This window comes from Temnothorax americanus, unplaced genomic scaffold, assembly GCF_048541705.1.
Source record: "Temnothorax americanus isolate GAGA-0224 unplaced genomic scaffold, ASM4854170v1 Scaffold24, whole genome shotgun sequence".
NCBI lineage: Eukaryota > Metazoa > Arthropoda > Insecta > Hymenoptera > Formicidae > Temnothorax > Temnothorax americanus.
Window position 1 is genome coordinate 2,894,929 of NW_027509381.1, and position 23,266 is coordinate 2,918,194.

Here is a 23,266-nt window from a genome sequence, read left to right on the forward strand (position 1 = left end):
GAAGAGCCGAAGCACGTAGCCTCCCTTACGTCATTGTGATAGCCGTCCTTCGCGAAACGTTTTCTGTTTCAGGATTTCTGGTTTTATGTCGCGCCAAGTTTCCCTCTTCGGGTTCTCTACTTTCCTCTTTCATGACATGTATTTCATAACATGATATATCAAGTTCAATTGTACATAGTTGAAATATAAATCGTTTAACGTTTCAAAATTATCGACAAGCATTACAAAACGGAAGATAGCTTCTACGATTATAATGTAGATAATAAAGTGATAGTAGAGAAGAATAATTTTAGAAATAGCTAACATAATCTATTGTCTTGTAACAAATACTCTCACACTTTTATATATGTATATATTTTGTTCTACATATTTATATATCTATGTATAAAGTGAAGAAAGAAGTAGAAATTATATATATTACAAGACAATCTGGCATTTTGTTTTAACTTGTTTTTAACTTCACATAAATCGACGCCAATATTAAAAAATAATTAACAGACATTTCTGACATTTTATTATAATTAAACATACGCCGGGACATTTGATTTTTAGAGAAAGATTCTTTCTCAGCCAAATGCTTAACGATTTGACACATTTTTCTTAATGGAAATAAAATAAACATCACAATATATACCACAAATACTACAAACACCACCATAAATTCTGTTCAAGAACATAGTACGTAACGCAAGAGCAGGAATATAGAAATCCAAACCGCAAACCCGCAAGCCGTAAGTTTTTCAACTGTCAAGTGGTGGTCCGACAGACTGTCTATCGAGGCAAGTGTTAAGCGGCACTTCGCGTGCAATTCCCCGACCGTCGTAAAACGTAAACGTCAATTCACGCTTCTCAAGCGATTCAATTCCCGGCTTATGGTAAAAATCATTAGCGTGGCAATCGTAGCACTAAATTGCTTATCGATGCACGAGGATGCGTGCATGGCAATTAAGCGTCCAATAAAGTGTCACGTCGTTATGGAAAGTACTTACGGTCAGCAAGCGTATAACGTACATCATAATATTGCTTATTGCAACAGATCCGGGCTGCTCTTGGAGATATATGTTTATTTCTGCCTTTACATTCACATCTTCACTTCACATCAAAAGCCTCGCAAATACTTTGAATGAGACATCAACGCGACTGTATGTACGTATCTGATGGAGAAATTTGCAATAGCTATCACGATTACGTAAAAGAAAATGTACATCTGAAGGAAAGATCATTCTCTTTTCTATCCTCTCGTGTTTTGTAAGCTTGTTAAAAATATCAATTACTTTTTTTTGCGACTTTCGAGTAAAAATAAATTATGAACAGAACAACCATTCAATAGGCGATGCATATTAATATGAAACTCTGCTCATTTTATAATATAATGAAGAGATAACAATGACACATGTCGGATTGAATTATTATCTTATCTATACGTTGACGTCTATCAACGTCATAATGTTGCTCAAAAGAGTAACGCGGTACGCGGAACGAAATGGAAAGGATAAAGGCAAAAAGAGAGTGTAGATACGAAAAAAATCTGCGATCCAAGAGATAGGCAACCACGTCACGTTCATTCATCTCCGCGTTATGCAAGCGGCTTATACCCAGTAATTAACCTATCCGAGTGCACTTTCCCTATTTTGACACGCCAGCACGGCCCGTGCATCGCTCTTTCTCCGCACGTTGTTGTAAACATCCGTAAAATGATCAATTCTTGCTTCTTGCAAATAAAAACCATAACGCACCATATGATATTGACTCTCCTTCTGAATACTTGCCGCACAAGTGCTCTTCGTCTAACAAATTATACGCCACACTCTCGTTACGTAAAAACGTTTTTGCCCCGCGCAAAATGTTTCGAGAAAAAAAAATCGTTGGCCTTTCCTTCGTACGAAGACTTCGTAAGAAGAGAGCCATTCGGGTCTGACGTTGCTGCAAGTAACAATTAGACTACGCGGAGAAATGCGATACCAACAGAAAAGCTCTCCTTAAGAATCCAGCTACAGCTTGCCACAATGGCTGGTATCTAATGACCAACCGCGGATGAGGTTCCACGATTCCAACCTCGGTTGTGTCCCGTTACGTAAAACGCCGCCGTAAGAGCGTCTCGCATCAGACACGCTCTCTCGCGCATCGCGTATCGCGCGAGACTCCACAGATATCGGACTGGATCCGGACATCGATCACGGATTCTCGGGCGAACGATTTTCGGGGGCTTACCTTGCCGGAGGTGGGCGAGCCGGACGTCGGGCTGAGACCCTGTTGCAGATGATACATCTTGGGGTTGAGCATAGCTGGAGGTGCGCCGAGGCTACCCGGGGCGACAGCCACGCTCGTCATGGTCATTTCCCGCGATGGTCGCAGACCTCAGTGTCTTCGCAGCACCAGCATTCCGCGCCTCTCTGCCTTTCGCACAATATCGCATTCTCAAGTCGTGGCAAATCTGTAACCGACAAGTGGAAAAATTGTCTCCTTTAATCATGCTGCTGCATGGTAATCATCAATGTTGTCGCATCTCTTAATACAGAAAAATAATACATATCGGCTTTTTAATCAAAAACGTCTAATATAAACTAGAAACGTTCAAACAAACTTTTCAATATGAGATTAACAGAATACAAAACGCACTATTGCTTTATAAGGAGCTTTATATGAAATTAATATTATTTTTTTTCTATCTTTTGATATCCGCGTAAGAGATATCGTCCCATAAATAAATCTCCATTCTGTGCCATGTTTAACTGTACTTGCATTTCAGAAAGCTATATTTAGGTACGATGCTGATTGAATTAAAATTATAGCGAAATCTACGTTACAACGACGAAATGATGAGTTCGGGTTCGACAGTAGCAAAACGGCACTTCCTTGCATAATCATCGCGATAAATTACGGCACCTGACAATAGTACCGTGCAATTTCTCTCGCCAGGAGATCACGATTGCACAATTTTCGTCGCGCCAGACGAGATATTCGGTCGGCCGGACCTAGAAAGCGTCCAGGAAATGTTAATTCGCTACTGGAGTTACGGGCTTCGATGTTACGTGCATCGGAGCACAGACTACTATATCTCGCTAATTCTATGCTTGGCTAGGCACTCATATAACATTTGTAATTGTCATTTATTTCTTATATGTATTTCTTATTTTTGTCAATTCATTTCCACCAAAGCGCCAACATTCATGACGTGACATTTCGTTCGTGATTTTATCACTTTATTCCGCAGTCAAGACAATGCGTGTAGTTGTTATTTTTTATAGCTTGCTCTGCTCTTAAATTGCAATTTCGTATTTTTAATTTATTACTTCGTTTCACAGATGCACAGATTACACAGATATACATCTAACTCTAGTCTTAGATACAATATATATACTTTTAAAGTTATTTCTTCACATCAGCAATATATGACGCACATAAACGCATAAATACAAAATTTAGAATGTGATCATTAAGTACGAATAATCCAAAAAAAACACGTAACTTATATGTTATTTGTAGTTACAAATCACTTTAAAAATCAAATACAGAACGCAAACTCAATTTCAATCATATAATATATTGTTTAATAAGTCAACATAGATATCAATATTTAACAACTATTTAAAAACTTCCCTCATTTATGATCCGTCCAAAAGCCAAAAGTAGAAGAAAACAAACTTATCAATAAAATAACAAGAAATTTTATAAATAATGTATTAGCTAATTGTATTATTTCCTCATATATGGAAAACAATACACATCACCCGCTAGCTTCGAAATATTTAAGGCAAACAAAAAATCCATATATTTAGATGATTAAAATATAGGAAGTCAAAAAGAGGCGAGTCATGTGAATCTCTGGATCCATATGTATCGTTATATATGTATCGTTATTGGACAAAGGAAGATTGTAAATAAGAGTATAAATGCACTCAACGGTCTGTGACTAACAGTCGATGCAAACGAGCCCCACAAATTAATTCCACAAACGAGGGAACGCAATGTACGAGTGACTCGGTAGCATTTAATTAACAGAGCGAGAGACTATCAAATAAATGGAGCAGATAACTGTTCGAGAAGAAAAAACGATCGCGACTGCGAGCATCTAATGATGAATTATCATTAAATGCGTCATAATGGATGCTGCATTTAACGATAAATACAACCTGTCCGACGAAATTCTGGAAGCAATCTTCATTTAACTTTTATTCATTTAGATCTCTATATAATTATAAACAAGAATAGAAGTGCAAGTGCATCAGATTCCTACGGTATTCATGGTCAAAGTCACGCCAATGGCATCACTCGTTCTTGTTAAATTTCCGTTGCAAATCTCTGTATTAACCGCGCAGAGCGTATATTTTAAATTTACGTTACGGCTCTAATATGTGAAAATCGCTATTATACCAGTTCGTGGAAAAACCCGTTGTTTCCCCCACGAGCGCGGCCCTGCGCGAACTGCATTCGTATACGCACGCAGCTCAAATAAAGATGTCTGCAGCGAAGCCACCGACCGAGCCGACGCGTTACGACCGTGGAATGCATTCCCGAGATTCTTGCTCGTCGATGTACCACCGCGGCCGCTCGTGATGTATGAGTAAACACACGGGTAATAACGAGACGGGCGTAAAAACCGACCTGTCGGTGCTATTTTTGCGCGATATCGGGAAGAAGAAACCGCGAGATACTCATTAAATTCAGTAGGAAGGCGTTTAATCGCGTGAAATAGCAATTGACATCGATTTATCACACAATTTATATGACAATTATATAAACTTGTAGTATGGTAGGTGATAAATATCGGCGATAATTGGATTTTTCTATTAAACTTATTTATATTTCTGATATTTTCTCTTTTTTACATTTCTAACATTTAAGTAAGCATTCAATATGTTCCCACACGTCGAACACAAATGACTGTATTATTCAAGCTGCACACGAATGAATGCGAATCGCGTTTCATGAATTGCAAAACTGAAAACGAACAAAGAGGAGCAGCGACTCCGTAACGGGGAGTGCGCGACTCGCCGAAAGACAATGATCGACCATTCGCTTTCGTAATGATACGGTATACGTCTAAGATCTAACGCCGAGGCTAGGCAACAGGAGAAACAGCCGAAGGGAGTCTCACATTGCAAAACGAACTAAATAATACCGGGCTATCATCAAGGCCTCGAAATCGCCGTCGATACTTTCCATCTGTCGCGGCCCCCTCGTCTGCAAAAAATAGACCAGCTTGAAGCCCATAATTACGCGTTGCGGAGCAAAACTGATCCGGATCACGCTATTCCTGATACTCACATATTAAATGAAAATAACGATCCGATAAATACAATGTATATACAACGACAAAGTTAGAAGTATCGCATTTCTTAGCTGATAAGTACTTGAAAAAATTCAGAATCAATTTTTTTTCATATATTCAAATAAATGTTATAATGTCATTGCAAAGTTACGTAACATCAGAAATTAAAGAAAGTAATTAAAGCTTGGTTAATTTAATTTTTTGATTAATTGAACTATTAACTCGGAAACTAGAAAACTCCAGGAAAGGAATATTATTGTTAAACTTTTGCTAGAAATAAATTGCTTCTGAAAATTCCTCGAAAGATTTACTATCAATGAGAGATAGAAATGACAGTGGACCATCCCGTATACGTGGTTTGGCGCGGTAATGACGTTGCGATCGTGCGTCACGAGTAACCAACGATTGGACATTGCAATGATGATGCAATTCACCGTAAAACCGAAAGACCGCGCATTTCCTCGACCGTGTAAGCCACGAGCCGGAGCCACGTGTATTCGCGCACGGTGTGTGCACAGCTCGTTGTACATCGCCGATAAATCGCCGCGGTGAAAAGTAATAGTCGAGGAAATCGCGCATAACGGACAATTATGTCGTTACCGTACGGCAATCAGTGGCGCGCGGGCCTAGCCGAAACATTGAGCAAATCAACGTCGTGCAAAATCTTATAAGTTTACGTAACGAGGCATTTTTCTCCCAGACTTTTTGAACGGCAATCGAATTTTCGATGCATCGACGGAAATCTGGGAACGCCAATATATACAGAGGCAGAGCTGTGCCGATTCTCAGACTATACGGAAAGCGAAAAGAATGCAAATATAAATTGATAAATATTACTATAATTTTTAGTCAGATCATCATAACATAATTTATCTTGACAATAATATGACGAGAAATGTGAAGTCAGATGTCCTAGAACCGTAAAAAATCGCGCCATTATTTACATAACGATAGAGATTTTCTTCCGCCGTGAATATAAAAATTCACACAACCACTGGATTCTCATCGCAGATAATTCTCGGGTTATCCATGTCGCGCGATCATCTTTTAGCCTTGTCGTATGCATGCTAATTATGTTCTCTAACGGAGTAATCATCGACGCAAATTGTATATGCAGAGATAAAAACGTGTCAACCTTTCATTCGACGATGCCCGCTTATATTGCAGTAACGTAAATTATTATATTGCCAGAACGTAAACTATCGCGAAAGAAACATCGTTTATCATTTATGTTGAAGTTAAAATAGAAAATTGCAATCGATGGTTGAAAGATACATTACTATTTTGCGCATCTTCCTTATTACTTCTCTCTTACCTTTATATTTATTTAATAGATTTAAAATCCCAATGTTCTTTAAACTTCAATGGAGAAAAAAATGTTTAATTACCAACAATTTTAATTGAAAAACAATTTTTGAAACGCGAATTTAAGTTTCTTTAGGGGAAAGTATGAAATCGCAAAGTAATTCGCAACCACTTATTATTTATTCCCGTGTTCACATAAAAGTAACAAAAATTGATATTACTACAAAACGGGATTCCAGGCAGAATATGGTAATTACAGGTGACAGGAGAGATCGAGGGAAATGATTTCGTCCTTCGTCACTTTCCACGAGCAAGATCTACGGATTACGAAAGTCCGACCGAAGTCTCCGCACGACTCATCCTCCGGAAGAAAACGCGCGACATGCGGCATGCCGTTAATGTAGGTTAACACGCTTCTCGAAGGACAACGTGAACAACATACTCCGAACACTGTTAATCCGCACCGACTGGACACTCATCGTCATGCAGCGTCGCGGCGTATACAGTGATTTTTATCTGAGCAATGTCGCGTCGCGCATTCGCAGTTGGATGCCCGCGTATAACGTGTACGGTAAAGAACTGAGAGTAGAATTGCCATAACGTCAGATGTAGATTTAAAAAATTCTCCTATATCAAATTCTTGATAAGAAATGTATTTATTGTTTTAAATACAATAAACTCTGTAGCTCTTGCATATTATAAATCCCAGCTTTAACATTTGTTCGAAACAACAGCTCACATTAACCACTCGAAAGAAAAGAAATATAGGTAACAAATTTTACGAAAACGTATTAAATTATAAGTAAAATCATAAATTAGATACAATATAAAACTGATTTATTTTCCCTTAACCAGAGAACTCAGAAGCAAAGAAATATAAGTGACAAATTTCACTAAAATGTATTAAATTATAAATAGAATCATAAATTAGATGCAATATAAAATTGATTTATACAATTAAATCCGCCAAATTCAAAGATATACTTATTTGAAAAAAAATAATTTTACGGATTTGAATTATAATTTAGCATATGTTCTTTCTATATCTTGTTGATTATCTTTTTAACTGTGACAGTGGAACGAATGTGAAATCGCAATGTTTTCTACCGACAAAATTATTTAGTCATTATGTTTTAACGATATATATTATCGTGATTGTTAAATAAATAATTATCTCAGACGTGAGACATTATTTTAATTTTCAAGACATTTAAATTATCGTCTTATAATTTAAGCAAATAAGTAATAGAAAGTAAGCGCTACTTTTTATTTGACTAATAACATCAGCATACTTTAAAGCGAAAACGTATATGTTTCGCGGCTGCAACGTTTCTTTCCTTCTACTTTCAACTCTGAGAATAACTATCAATGAATATCAGTCCTCATTTTCAACGAGGCATATTTTTTTCTTTGTTTGTCATGTCGTTTCTCTCGCTCCCACGAGATATACTATCTTATATATATATATATATATATATATATATATATATATATAAAGTATATAATTTTGTATTCATTGATATGCCACCACATATCTGTTAATATAAAATAATAAAATAATGTAACATACAGATGCAAATAAAATAATACATATTCCGTAGGAATATCGACTCCGTGGAAAAAAAAGAGATCGATGAGTAAAGAGATCAGCGTCAAAGCAGAGCAAGCTGGAAAAATGAAAGCTAACATGAAGGCCGAGACACATATTAACTTTCCCATAGACCATACTCGACGCTTCAGTAGCTGACTGACTATTAAACGGAGAATTATTCAGGACTCAAAGAGATTCTCCTCTCAACAGCCAATTAGTCGTCGCGCATCGTCCGCGTCGCTCCTCTCTGTGTCGCGGACCACCGAAATACACCGGCGGGTCTTGGAACTTCGTTTTCACAAATGCCGCAGTGAAGTCGAATGATCTCGATAGGTGATGGTTAGGTCGGGCCGATAACGGTTCTCGAGAGGAACGGTTATCGACGCCGCGCACATGGAAGCGACGAAGCGCGAGATCGACAACGGATGGAAAAGGTCGAGTGAGACAACGCCGGCAGATGACCACTCTCGAAGGTTCGTCGAAAGCTGGTAACGGATCGCCTTTTGCGAGAAAGGATACCTCGTAGGGTATCCCGAGAAGGCGATCCCGGGAGCGTAGTTCGATGACGCGAAGCGTGAAATTGCCGCGATCGGCACGCGTACGATCGAACGACACGAAAGCGAATAATGGTCCTCTTCTCTCTCTCTCTTTCTCTCTCTCTCTCTCTCTCTCTCCCTCTCTCTCTCTCTCTCTCTCTCTCTCTCTCTCTCTTTCTCTCTCTCTCTCTCTCTCTCTCTCTCTCTCTCTCTCTCTCTCTCTCTCTCTTTCTCTCTCTCTCTCTCTCCGCAATTACGGATCGCCGCAGATTTATCTCGCTCGAGTCGCGCCTCGGTGCGCTTCCCGCGGCGGAGATATTGCGGCACAGCATCCTCCGTTGGCAGTCGATCGCACCGGTGATCTTCGCAACGATGCGTAACTCCGGTCGGTGTTGCGAAGGAAATTTGGAAAACTAGATATCAACGATCTATCTTCCTTGACATGTGAAATAAATTTCGTATGCACAAGTTTCTTAAGATACAGGTATCTATTTAGATCTCTCGACGACTATCAATTTGTTGAAAACAAATTTCTTCGCAACACAGATCTCTGCTTTTCGGTCAAATATTATTCCATATAATGCATTAAATATAAATTATATAAGTTGTATAAGAATCCGAGTAGTTACAAAACAATTACGCAAGCGCACGTTAAAGAAAGAACTATATTTTCTTTCTTAGTAGTTTTTAATCATTCAATGAAAAAGTCATGAAAAAATAAACGGACGTATCCGCGATTTGTAGCAGAAATATTTGCGACATTATGAAAGAAATGGAAACTTATCAAAGAAAATATTATCGCAACCACGTGCGTTTGCAAACGAAACACATACACAAACACAACACTATTTACGGTAGCGAATGACGATGCAACGATAAATCAACAAGATGCAAGATTTATAAAGCGTTGTGCGTGCAACATCACTACCGCTCGTTCCGTATTTCGAAAAGATAGTTGGGAAAGTGCGAATCCCGATGAACAGCGCGATATACGCGATCTATCCTCCGACAAGTTAGCACGACCACTCGATTGAGACGGCCGGCGCGGGTTGCGAAAGGCGGCGAGAACAGCGTAAATGAAATAATGCACCGCGGAATTGGCCGCGGAATAGAATGAATGCTCGGCCGCGGCGCGAAGGAGGTAAGAAGAAATCGTAGGGCGACGGAGGCGGAGACCTGGGGGGCTCCGAAGCGAGAAATTATTGGCACGTATCGGAACGCGTTAGAGTACATACGGAACAAGTGACCGGCGCGGCGGAGAGATCTTCAAGCTGGAGCAGCCTCGGATCGGCATTCGAAAAATATGAGCACTTTTATTTTCATCATATATCACAGAAATAATAAAACTTCACAGTTCTAAAACGTTCGGACAACTATTATATTAGAAAGAGAGCTTGTATTAGGGTATAGAAATTGAAATCTCAATTATAATTCAGTCACAATTCCTTTCTCTTAAAGTATATGTATATCCTCTATTATTTCATTTTCTTTTTCATCTATTTTCTACAAAGATTCTACTTCTTCCGTTTTCTACATCTCTTTTTCCATTTTAAAATTTCTTTCGTTATTAAAATTACATGCTGCGTTACATGAATATTTACTTGCGGTTCTTAATGAAGAATCTTGTGCTGGACAACAAAAGCTAAAATTGCGATAATGAAAAGGAAGAAAATAAACACGAGTGTTTTCCGCGTGACGGCAATAAGGACGTTTACATTGTCGTTGAGAAACGCGAGAAGCAAGACGCGGATCCTTCTCTGACTGCCGCCACTGCTGCTGGCGTAGCGCGGAAATAAGAGAGGAACGGAGAAGGATTTATTTGCCGAGCCCGCTGCGGTTGCGAAAGTATCGCAAATTACGCGTTATAATTACGAACGCTGATTGCATTTCTGATTGGCCACCGCGCAGAGCGCACGGCGAATCTCCTAACGTCGTAATACAAACGATTAGCCTACCGAGCATGCACTCTTAAGATAATGGATGAGCAATTTGTTGTTGTATAACGCGAGACTGATTTTTAAGAAAAAATTAGATAGTAATTGATCAGGCTTTCCTATTTATCTGAAAATATCGCGCGCGCAAACGTGGAATCGAAACGATTATTGTTACAACATGTAATTAGAAGTTATTACGTCATATAAATTGCCATTAGCCTGTATTAAATTATATCATTTTTTTTATATTATTTAATTGCTGAAATTATTATAAAAATTTGAGTATGATATATATTATATATATATATATCTCCAGATAAATTTTCTTATTACTTTGGTTGTCTTTAATATTAGATCAAAAATTAACTTCCTAATTAAAGCGCATTAATCGACATCATACGCAATAACACGTAAGAGCTGCTGCGAAAGAGTTCAGTAACGGGACAATTTTCAATACGACTGACCCAGTATTAGTTCGATGGGTGGATAGGAAAGCAAAATCGAGCAAAACAAATGGTCACGGATTCCAGCGGAAGTAGGCTTGGCACAGGAGAACAAGGGCCGGACGCACAAAGCGAGATTGACTTTCGACGAGACGCAAAAATGGAATGAAATTTTATGGTATCTCGGGGGACCAGTCTGAGCCCCACTGAGCTGACCTACTTACAGCTTTATCGTGGGCCCCTGATCACTTTCATACCGAGCTTCCTTCCGTAATCTAAGATATGCAACTGATTTAATCGCAAGGCTGTATACACGAAAGTATAACTCCAAGACTTTCACGGCATTAATTAATGTTACTCTCATTATTGCAAAAAATTACAAGTCTGAATTTTCACAAATATTTCAGTATCCTATTTAATTAAATTACCTATATTGATGATTATTGATATCGATCAATTTAATTTAAGATTCAACTAAATCAGTTTAATTATGACTAGAATCAAACATATAGAATCAAACTAATACGAATAATAATTAATAATTCAAACCTACATAAAAGCAAAGTTACAATTTGATATTTGACATTCGATATATCGAAATTAGGTATTCGTCTTTGGATACCCATTCGATCGGAATCTCGATTTCACTCTGAAGAAGATACCTACATTTTTTAGATTTCGCAAAGATTCGACGAGACGTCCGTCTCGTGTTACAGCTCGAGTATTCGAGACAATCGAAGATCAGAAAACAATCAGGATGATAACCCTGATGATTCAGGAAACGTCCGCCCCGAAACAACTCGCTTTTTGGCCGTTTTCGCCACAGCCGTTTCTCGGGCTCGCCTATTTTCAGGGGCTTATCGAAGCGAGACAAGATTTTGAAATGCTCAGAAACGTGATATGACAATCTTTATCGAGTAATATGCAATCGAGGATATCGTGTTCAAATTAAATAATATTTACAATACCTATGCTTATTGTTATATGAGAGGCCAGACTTTCTCATGATCATTAATCATGTGAAATAGCACTATTAATAACTGATGCATCGTTGAGCAATGGATATACCGTTACAATAGGCTCAAATAATATTCGCAACGTTGTGTACATAATCCGACACCGTGCGTTTTTCTAACTCATTACGTCCGGCGCGGAATTAGTGAAAAGTCACTTGTGCCACAATCACACTTCGAGATCTGCATTATTCGTACTTCGTATTTACCGTTAAACACGATCGTCTGATTTTATCTTCTTTATTTGTTCCATATAATAACCGTATGCGTAATAAGCGGCGATTCGCTGAGAATTAGACGAGCGCTGAACACAGGAAGCGGAAATGGCCTTAATACGCACAGTGAGATCGCTTTCAGGTCGGCTATGCGGCGTCTTGAAAAAAATGTTGGACAAGTCCTGTCACCAGAACCGTCTAGCACGCGTGAGGTTCGCATAAATAAAAATTAGGATGCGTTAATAACGCTCCTCGACGTTGGCTTTCCGAGAAGAGCCCCGCGGTCGTGTCGCGGTGGCGTTTATGTCTCGCGCTCCTCGGAAGAATGCAGTTTTATAGGCCGTACATTACGTACCTCGTATTACGTGCGAGCGTTGGTCGTTGTTAAGCATATACGTGCGAGCCGCGTTCGCGAGTCTCGCCGGACTAAACTGAATAAAATACAATTTATTGCGCGCCGGTGATATATACAGCCAGCGTGAGTAATTACTTAAGCCAACGCAACGGCGCCGAGATGACTTCTCTCGACTGTAAGCCGGAATTAGCGGAGTATTCTTCGCTGAAATTAATTCGCCGCTAATGATCGGTTACGGCAATGTACAAGGTCACCGGATGATTAACCTTTTCGATACCAATTTGCTGGTATGTAAAAATTGTTATAAGTATTCATATCGGCAATCACACTTTGACTATTTTTTGTACCGCATTAAATTTAATTTAGTATATAACGTTGGAACCCCGGTCCAATATATATCCATGTAGCCCATCCAGTGATTCACAATAAAACATTATTGTTTACTTTTTATTTCCGATAGTATTTTATAAATATTTCTTTAGAGATATGTACCTCAATAGTATCGAAAATATCAAGAGAGAAAGACATACATTTACATATGTAAATCGAACGAAAAAGATCAAATCTTTATTCTAAAAATACGTATTGCAGTACCGGAATTTTTTTATGGTATTCTTCGTCTTCAATTTTCGTGCGAGCATACATTACATATGTGGCATGTAATTTATCATACTTATTTTATGATATTCAATGATTTTTAGCAGTTTAATTTCCGCTACGCTCAGGATCGCGCGCAATTGCAATAAATCAAAATTCCGTATATTTCCGGCAAGATCGTCATCAGACCAACCTTGGAATCTTGCTAGCGTGACTTTCCAGACGAGTTCTCTATCCCTGCTTTAAGTATACCCCGTCAAGGCTGAGCTAGTTAACAGCCGAACTTCACTCGCAATCGGTTCTTCTATACCGAGCCCCTCATTACGAGAAAATTCGAAGGCCTTATTTGGTCCACGTTTATATCATACAGCGACGCGTGGCGCGATCGGTCTTGCTCGAGTGACCGCCTTATGGCGGAGGAAATTCGTGGACCTTATTTAACTCGTTTTTACCATACGATGGCACACGGTTCTGCTCTTCCCCCGCTTTTACCTTCTCTCGCGACGTCAAGCATTGCAAGGAAACGAACGAACGAACGAACGAACGAGTTTCCTGGCTCGTGAAACCCAAGCCGCTCTCGCACGCGTCTGAAAGTCAAATGTTCTAGGTGTGTCTTCGTGTTTTCTTTGATGTCGGACTGATCAGACGTTCCGGTATATCTATAAGAACATATCTTTTCTTGAAATACTTTCAGTCTCCGCGAGTTACTGGAATTTGTCCTAATTTTATATAGAAATCTCCAAATGAAATATCATATGCCAATTTCCACTTTCCTTTACTATATAATTCGTCTTAATATTATTTAAACAAAAAGATTCAACTCCTAAATGGTGATAAAACGATCTGTAAGAAAGAGAGAGAGGGAGTGAAATAGATTTTATGATATTTAAAGATTGAAAAAATGTGAAATAGGTTCTCTGTCTCTATTGTCCTAGTCGCACACGAAAAAATACAGTCGCCCAGGTGTAGCCTCTGTCTATACCACGCACGATGTAGGTAGACGGCTTTTCTCGCTCCATGAAAGTGGCCTCTCTTCGGCGATTCGTTACGTACGGCACGCGTAAACATTCCTCGCAAGCAGTCTCAGAGTCTTTCTCTCTTCTACTTTTCTTCTCGGTCTCTTTTCTTCCAACCATCCTTCTTCGTCCACTTTCATGATCCCTGACTTCGGACCGTCAAAGGTATTTTCGTAACACTTCCTTGGAACCGCGTACACGCGGCTTTTACGCGCACCTCCATTAAGCATTCAATTAATAATTCATCGCTAAGACATGTTTATTGATTATTCCCGGATAAAATTAATTCAAATGTTTTACGCAACTAACACAGATCGATGTAAAATTTCTTAACAAACTTATATTGATAGAATAATCCGACGTCTGGATATCTGTGTTCCATATAGTTCATGCTTGCGCACACGCGGTTTTAACTTCAACCGTTCATAATCGCTACAAGATGTAGCGCTACGGAATCATTAACAAATTAATAAACAGAAATCAAATATATAATTCGAAAGTATCTTCTCCCGTAGATAAAAGTGGAATGATAGTAGCCTCTCGCGTATAGACCCCCAGACTCGAGAATGCGTTCAGGTGAGCGGGACGCCTATTTTGAACGAAGCGATCCGCATAATGACAGTGTATGTAAGTATATAAAAATGCCATGCGAGCGTTCCAGATCGATTCTCGACTCTCTCGTATCCTGCTGCTGGCGACGGCGGGCCGAGCCAGGTCCGGCCGGGCCCCGGCGCGATCGATGCGCGAGATCGAAGGCACGCCGCGTGCGTGCATTCGTATTAATGACATGCAAACACCATGCAAATTACCACGGAGTCCAATCTCTTTTTTATTTTATTTTTTTTCCGAGACCCGCGCGCACGCTCCCGTCTATTCCCAGACCTAACGTATATGCGTGAACGCACGGAATGCTGTCGACGATATCGACGCCTTTTCCTCTCGTAACGCACGCACGCGATCGCCGACACAAAAATTCGCGAAAGCGAATGGGGCTCCGCTGACTCCTTATAAGGGAAACGTAAAGCACTCGAGCTCTAAGTAATTCATTTTCGTTTAAAATAGTGAGTCTATTAAAGAAATTATTTTTCGATAAATTTTCATCCATCAGATTATAATATCAGAGCAAGGTAAAAACCACAATTTTGAAATTGTGATATTCTAATAGTAAGATATTCTAAAAATTGGCTCATCTAGATAGGCCTTTACGCTCGAAATGATTCGCGTTTCGTGATATTCCTCGCAAGAGAAAGTAAAACTATTCGAGGTAACTTATCTCGGTAAATCGACCGCTTGGACATACGCGTCTCGTATCGGCGAGTTGCGTTTTTCCACGACCCAGTTAGCTATCGGTTAGGGTTTTGGATCGATTAATTATTGCGTGCCCGAAGAGACGTATCGTCGTCACGCTCTCGCGTTGATGCCGATACATACGCTGTCTTGGCAGGCGAATCGAGGGCTGATTTCGATAGGAATTCATCGCGCGTATCGGCGCCGCATTGCCGTGGCATCATCCGAGTAACACGCATCGCGTAAAGTGACACTTGCTTTCGTACTATTCGTAAACGTTCGGTATACCGTATCGGGTATTTATAAATACGGTGTACCGACACCGTAGGCACTTGAATATTTAATATACCACCGCGCGACAATATACATTTTTACTTATATAGACAGTTACGGTTCGAATCTCCCGGGAGAGTAAAATCGAGCTATATCTTTTCTACCATTAAAACGACAATTATAAATTATATTGTTATCTCGTAAAGCGGAGATTTCGTTGTAAAATAAATGTTGTTTTGGAAATTAATTGTTTAATATTGATGCAAGTAATATACGATAACGTCAAAAAAAACTTTTTTCATTGCTTGTTTATTAAAAATACGAATAATTAAAAAATACTGTATATAAAATAGCATACATTATATAAAAATGATGTAATACTATTAATATTGTTGCACTAAATCCTGCACTATGTTCCATGAAAATATAATTATTGCAATATCTTTCAACTGCACGGTCCAATCTGGCGACGAGAAACGCGATGAAAGTCTGAAGCATGCGTAAACCAGCCTTCGAAATCCGACGACGTTGCGAAAATGGCCTTGATGCGAGAGAGTCACCCACGCGCAGATGTATTATTACTAAATAACTTTAACAAATAGCGTGACACAAGCAAATTCTTCAATCCTTCATTATCTGTTACCCAAAATAGCAATCCCTACGTCTATCTAGCTTTTCACTAAAAAAAAAACCGTGCATGCATGCAGATAATATTAAAATAATTACAAGATAATTATAATATGTATTATAATGCGACGAAGAGAAAGCTCGCAAAATATATACAGAGCTATCTCTTCACTCTATGTTGACAAATGAAAAAAAAAGTTATTATTAATTATAGTTATCTGACACATATATGTGCTATGCCTCCATTTCAATTAAAATTGCACATAATTTATGAAGATTATTATATAACAAACAATAATATTTATTATGATATAACACATCAGAAATGATTTAATTGAAAAGAAATGAATATATGTATATTGTGTCATCCCATAAATAATGTAGTATAAAAAGCAACTTGATTTATTCTTTAGCTCAAAATTGAAAGATTTTTATCGCCAAGGAATTAAAAATTTAAGATTAAGATGGGAAGAAGTTGTAAACAATAGAAAATATATTTTTGATTAAAATTAAAATGTCAAATTTTTTGTTTTATTGCAAAAATATCTCTAAAAACCTGCATTATTTATGAGATAATTCAATATACAAGATATATATGTAGCCTGAAGAAGAAGCTAAAATACTATTTATCTAGATTTAAAAATATCGAGCCACATTAATTGACCAGAATGTAGATATGAAAAGTATCAATAACCGTTGGGGATATTTGTTAACCGTGTGTCCTCTTATCGCACGTACATCACTCTTTTACGATATTTTATCGACACGCACTTGTATCCAGCACGTTTATACGCACTTGCCAGATGCAAAGAAAGCAGGCAATTTGCTCGCGCGCCAAGATAAGAGATCTACCAAATAAATAATCATGATCGGAAACGCGCAAGTGAGCTCGTAATGTGATGTCTTGGGTATAGGGAAGTCGCTGTCCTCTCCGTTAAAGTGCCTTTCCTCTCACGTATACACGCGTACGCGCGAATGTGCGTGTCGATTTGCTCTTATAACAAATTGGTGCCGCCCTCGGTAATGGTTTTACCGTCGTCGATCAGGCTGACGTTCACGCTCCGTTTAGCGTAGGTCACCGAGGATAGGATCATATTAGTATCTCAGTTTCTCATGGGTCATAATCATGATACGTGCAATCCAGCTTCCGTTTTCATTAAACGTTCAATTCACTTCTTTATTCCTCACAAGGAAAAATGATATAATGGGAAATTATAATTCCCCGAAGCATTTAATGAAAAATTAACGTGAGAAAAAGGCTTGGGTAATATAGCATTCGAATATTAATTAATCCTATTAGATGTTACACTGGCAATTACACTAGCAATACACACATCATATGTGTGTTTGATACATCAACGTCTAAACAATGTTTGATCCGTCCTCTTCATAATATTTCTAGGTTTAAATTTTTAGATTACAAACGAGCGCGCACATTGGCAAATTGAGTTGAATATCTGATCCTTGCTTTGAGATAAAGAACTTTGGACAAATGTCACAATAATATAATTTTGTTAAGGGATCGTCCCTTTTAAATATTTTATGTCAATTTTAAGAGCAAATCTGCTGCGCATTTTTAACATCAATGCAACGATATCGCAATAATCTGCTCAGTTTTCAAACTGTAAATTATACAAGCAATATTTATGTGATATTGATCTATTAAAAGTATGGGTGTATCGCTCGCCTTGAAGCTTACTTTGAAATTACATCTTTAGAAATAACCAACCAAATAAAATTCCATCTTCTGCTTTTACTCGAACCTTTACGCGTCGTCATAAAGAACTTCGATCTCGTTCGAGGTAAGGATCAGACGTTCAATTTAATCCGCCACCGGTATGCACTAGCTTGCAATCTCGCGCCTAATATACACTACGTCATCCCGAGAGATCTCCACTGACGTATATCGTGTATTAACGAGAAGCCCGATAAATTCTATACGGCGGTCGAAACGATATCATAGCGCGGAATATTCTCAGCCGTAATTACCGTTAATTGATACGCACACGGTTTTCTAATAATTAAAACGAACGATGAGATATATAAAAAGTTATCGGCGATCGCGCGTTTCTTGAAATCCCAATATACGCTGAGACCCCAACACGCCCCATCCGCGAACATGGATCGTAAATAAGCGCGCCGCGTTCCTCCGCGTCGCGTAATAATAGACATTTAATCGTCGTAAGAGGTCGTAATTAGAATATATCGCGCGATAAGATTTCTCGTTCAACCCTCAGCGATATCTCAGCAGACGCCTGGTTTCCCGTTGCATTAGAAATCGCGGCGAGACAAATCGCCATTTTGAAAGATATTACGCGAAATTGGGCAATGTCTAACTAGAGATGATTGAGCTTGCCGTAAAAGGCAGCTCTATTACGATGGAGACAAGGTCTGGCGCCGCGTGCCGCAGCGGTAACAATGACATAAAACATCAGCGCGGAAGCAAAACAGAATATGATAAATCTAGACCAGAGACGCAGATGGAACCGTAAGCGCGTACATATAAAATTATGTACATTATGTTCCTGGAATTGCGTATAATCGAGGTCCCTTAAATGGAAGTTTTTGCATATTTATTCATATGAAAATAAATACTTCTGTATATAGGTACTATAAAGTAATTAAAAATAAACAAGTAACAAACGACAAAGGAAGCATTGAGAATGCAACGCGATTATTAATGTGTGCGTAAGTTATCTGTAAATAATCTTTAGTTATTACTTAGAAGTACTTAATTATACTATCAAACATTCCCGTTTGAGCTATCTTCAACAATCCGGTAACAAGCAAAATAAAATAGTCTGTTGTTCTCTGATGAGCTACAGATAAGTATTTCCAGATTGGAGGATCTAAAACCAGTATGTTTTATACGAGAAAATCCGAGTGAAATTTTGCCTAATGATCATAGTCAAAAGTCCAGAAAACATGAGATAAATTGTCAACAATCCTCAATTATCTATTTATTTTAATTTATTAAAATATTAGATTATATGTGTGTGTGTGTGTGTGTGTGTGTGTGTGTGTGTGTGTGTGTGTGTGTGTGTGTGTGTGTGTGTGTGTGTGTGTGTGTGTGTGTGTGTGTGTGTGTGTGTGTGTGTGTGTGTGTGTGTGTGTGTGTGTGTGTGTGTGTGTGTGTGTAAGAAATTCATCCCTCCTTGCAACTTTATATTTCTTCCTATAAACAAGAGAAGAAGAATTAAAAGAGAGGAAAAAAAAGGAAAAAGATAGAGACAAAGAGATTAAGAAATAAAAGATTACAGCTGTCAGCAATATTTCAATAATTTCAAGACACACTGTAAAATGTTAAATTGCAAATCAAATTCTTTCCTAAACATTTTTTTATATCTCAAATACTGCCTTCTTTACTGAAAAAGAATCTTTTTAGACTTAAGTTACACGCCTTGCGCGCACGAGGACGCAAGTAATTGCGCGAGTACGAAGACTGACTTTTGCTGTCAGTCAATTATTAAATGGGTAGCCTAGCCGTATCGTACGTAACGCTGCCTAGTAATCGCGAAAACGAAGACAATGGCCGCTACGCCGCGCCGTGCCGCGGATAAGGTTAACAGCCTCCACCGCAACGCTGCACAAATGTCTCCTACACGGCATCCAGCGACCATGCAACGTATGACTGATGCACGCGTGGAAAGAACACGTCCGGCTCGATGCTAGATAACGTCTGCGACAGTAACGAGAAAGACCGTATAGTCTTCCTACATTTTTTCCTGTTTAGAAAAATAAATTTTATTGTTCATGCTATCATAAAAAAATTTTTAGCATAATTTTATTTAAAGTCAAATAATTTATCAAAAATGTAAGAGAAAAATCATATATTATATTTATATCATCTTTTCCATAAATCTCTCTTTCTCCTCTTACAGTTGCGTAAGAGAAATATTTCAGATAATAAGATCAGGTGGATTACGCTATATATGTGTACTTAATTAGATTTATTTATTTCGAACTAGATTCTATTGCCACTTCACCACGCTATACTGATTCGTACTATTCTATTTTCAACCGATTAACATTCACATATGTCATTCTAAACGCACAGATTAGATAAGATATGTTACACCTATAATGGAACTTGACGTAGAATTCTTATCAATTAATAATAAATCATTCAAATTCACAGTTTAATCCAGGATGGGTCAATGGAATAGATAGAATAGTCGATCTAGTCATCTAGTGCATTATTCAACCTGGCGCGACATTGCCGATCAAGCATTGAAGTCTCCTCTTTTCTCGCGACTACGCGGCGCGCGACCATCAGTAACGGTGGCTGATGTATGTACACGATAACAAATAACGACGACGCGAAGGAAGAAGAACGAGTTAGCCGACTTGGAAAAGCGGTGGAAGCGAGACGGAGCGCTTCCTCCACTCGATAGCGAGTCGATTCGAACCGGTCGCACCGCCATTTTCCCCAAGTTTTTGCCGGCGCGGTCAACGGTTCGCTCGGCGCAAACTCGGGCCAACCAGGTCACTCCTTATTCTTCTCAAGTTTGTCGTAAACCCTCCCTGCGATGTCGTCGGGAAGATATGCAACAATGCAGGTTCCAACGGCACGGCACGACATGTCCCGGTATGCGGGGCTTTGATGCCGCGGCGGGAATTTACCCGAGTATTTCACGGCGATAAGAATTCGTGAATCAAACGAGGTGACCGAGCCACTCGATCAACGGAAAATTTATTTTTAACTCGAGGAAGACCGTGAAATGGACAGAACCGACGATTATCATCTGTTTTTGTGCTAATTATCAAATAATATCTTGTGTAAAATGTGACAGCAAAATTAAATGGAAATGCTTATCTAAAAGTACCCTCTCCCCCCCTAAAGTTAACTGCATGTCTTTAATTTAATCTACTTTTAAATAAAGAGGTAATAATGTCAACGATCCACTTAATCTTCCGCACGTCTGCACCACTTCATCTTCCTCGAGTACTATTGCCACGGAGTAAACGTGTCTCGCTCGTCGTCCGCGCAAATACTTATACAACGCTCGTTGTTCCTTAGACGGGTATTTCCGAGAACCGGCGTTCCGGTGTCGAGCATAGACCCAAGAAGTTTGTGTGCCGCATTCCGATCTGCACCACCCAGACCGGTATTAATTACCTAAGTCGATAAGCTTGTTGTCGAGGCGACAAGCTGCGGGCCACCGGCACGGCACGGCGACGAACGTCGCATTACGGGACTTTTCTGCCGTCGCCGTCGCGCAATAGAAAGGAACTGTCGCGTGATTGCGTCGGCATAAAAGGTAGTATCTGGCGATTACGTGGACGTTCGGATTAACCTCCGTTCGCCGCGGCGTAGCACGCACCAGCTGGCGAGGCACCGAGAAATTGCAAAGGAAGAAACGAACTCTGCCTCGACCGATGATCCTCAACGCGGCGAATTTTTCATGCGCAGCGTATTCCTCGTGCGCTTCAAACCTTTACGGTTTTCTTTAGCGTGTATCGTTAGCCACGATGTGCCTCTTACCGCATCATACAAACCGTATGCCCCGCGCGGCTTTGAATCAATACTTTGAATGTAGGTTTTTCATAGCGTGTGACACAATTACTCACGACAAACCGAGCATTATTATCTTTTCCGTAAAAACAATTTTAATCGCAACCTGATTCCATAACGTGGATTCAAAGTTACCGTTCAAAAAATTATCAAACACGCTTCAAATAAAAATAATAAAAAATGGGAATATTTAAGTATTGTACATAAACAATCATTTGCTTTTTGCAAATGTGACAAATTAAAATTGGATAAAAAATTAATACATAAAGAAAAATAATTAACTAGATAAAACTTTTAATAAAGTTTAAAGCAGGAATTTTGTTATTCAATGCCCGTTATACTTTCAATATTACTTTAACTTCGATTAAAGTTGCAGTACTTCCCAATGACTTCATTTATGTTTGCTTCTAATCTAAGGCAAACCCTTCGCCAGACAAAAGGTTCGCCGTCAGCGCAAATATACATATACATATAACCGAGCGGGCATCGAAGTCTCCAGAGGCTGGCCGGCACCTTATAAGCGACTTTTGGTGAGTGGGTTAGTCACGAGGAGCACATTTGTCTGTTTGTTCTCCTATTGACACACTTTACAGGCATGGCGTAACATGGCGCGTCCAGGGACGCTCAACCCGATCGCGCGTTACTTTTCGAGATCGGCTGCTGTAATATCCATCGAATGGGACACGCAGCGCGGAGCCAGCCGTCGGTTGAGCCTCTCTGGTCGGGTAACGGTCACCGGCGTTCATATAGCCTGCACTGAATCGCAACACGGTTTGTTCAACTCGAAATCGTCATCGTCGTGTCGTGGTCGTCATATCCCGCAAACGGAACTCAGCCAAGGTGGAGAACAACAAGGACGTCCTCGTCGGCGCGTGTATTAGCCCTATTGTGTTCGCGAGATGATGAAAAAGCATTATTCTCACATGCTCGTGGAAAGAAAACCGAAGAAACGGCGGACGTGACCACTCATTGTTAACCACATTGTCGATGTTCTCCACTGCAATTGATACTCTTTCAGAGTTGCGTAACACGCTGTCGCGCTAGCGTCTTTCGTGAACTTTCGCATTACGAATTTGTAAGATTACGCGATACTTAATTGTTTTAATTAAAATAAGACAAGCGTTCTCGAGAAGACGTTCTTATGAAAACAACTTATGATTCAATTATTTTACTTTTAGCTAATTCAATTTTAAAATCGTTGACTTTTGAATATCACAAGCGTGACATACTTTCTTCGGTCACTTGTCGGCTTTAAATAAAAATGGGACTCCGAATACGTAATAACGC

The 23,266-nt window shown here is 39.2% G+C and overlaps 1 protein-coding gene across 3 annotated transcripts in view; it reads right to left on the minus strand.

Annotated features, from left to right (window-relative positions):
* Positions 1 to 23,266, minus strand: part of Rhogef64c (Rho guanine nucleotide exchange factor at 64C) — a 110,158-nt gene that overhangs the window by 30,147 nt on the left and 56,745 nt on the right. For all 3 annotated transcript variants that reach the window (XM_077408265.1, XM_077408263.1, XM_077408264.1), the window contains one exon: positions 2,212 to 2,434. In XM_077408265.1, coding sequence (XP_077264391.1) covers positions 2,212 to 2,337 — 126 coding nt within the window. In that variant the 5' untranslated portion in view covers positions 2,338 to 2,434. The remainder of the gene's footprint in view (positions 1 to 2,211; positions 2,435 to 23,266) is intronic.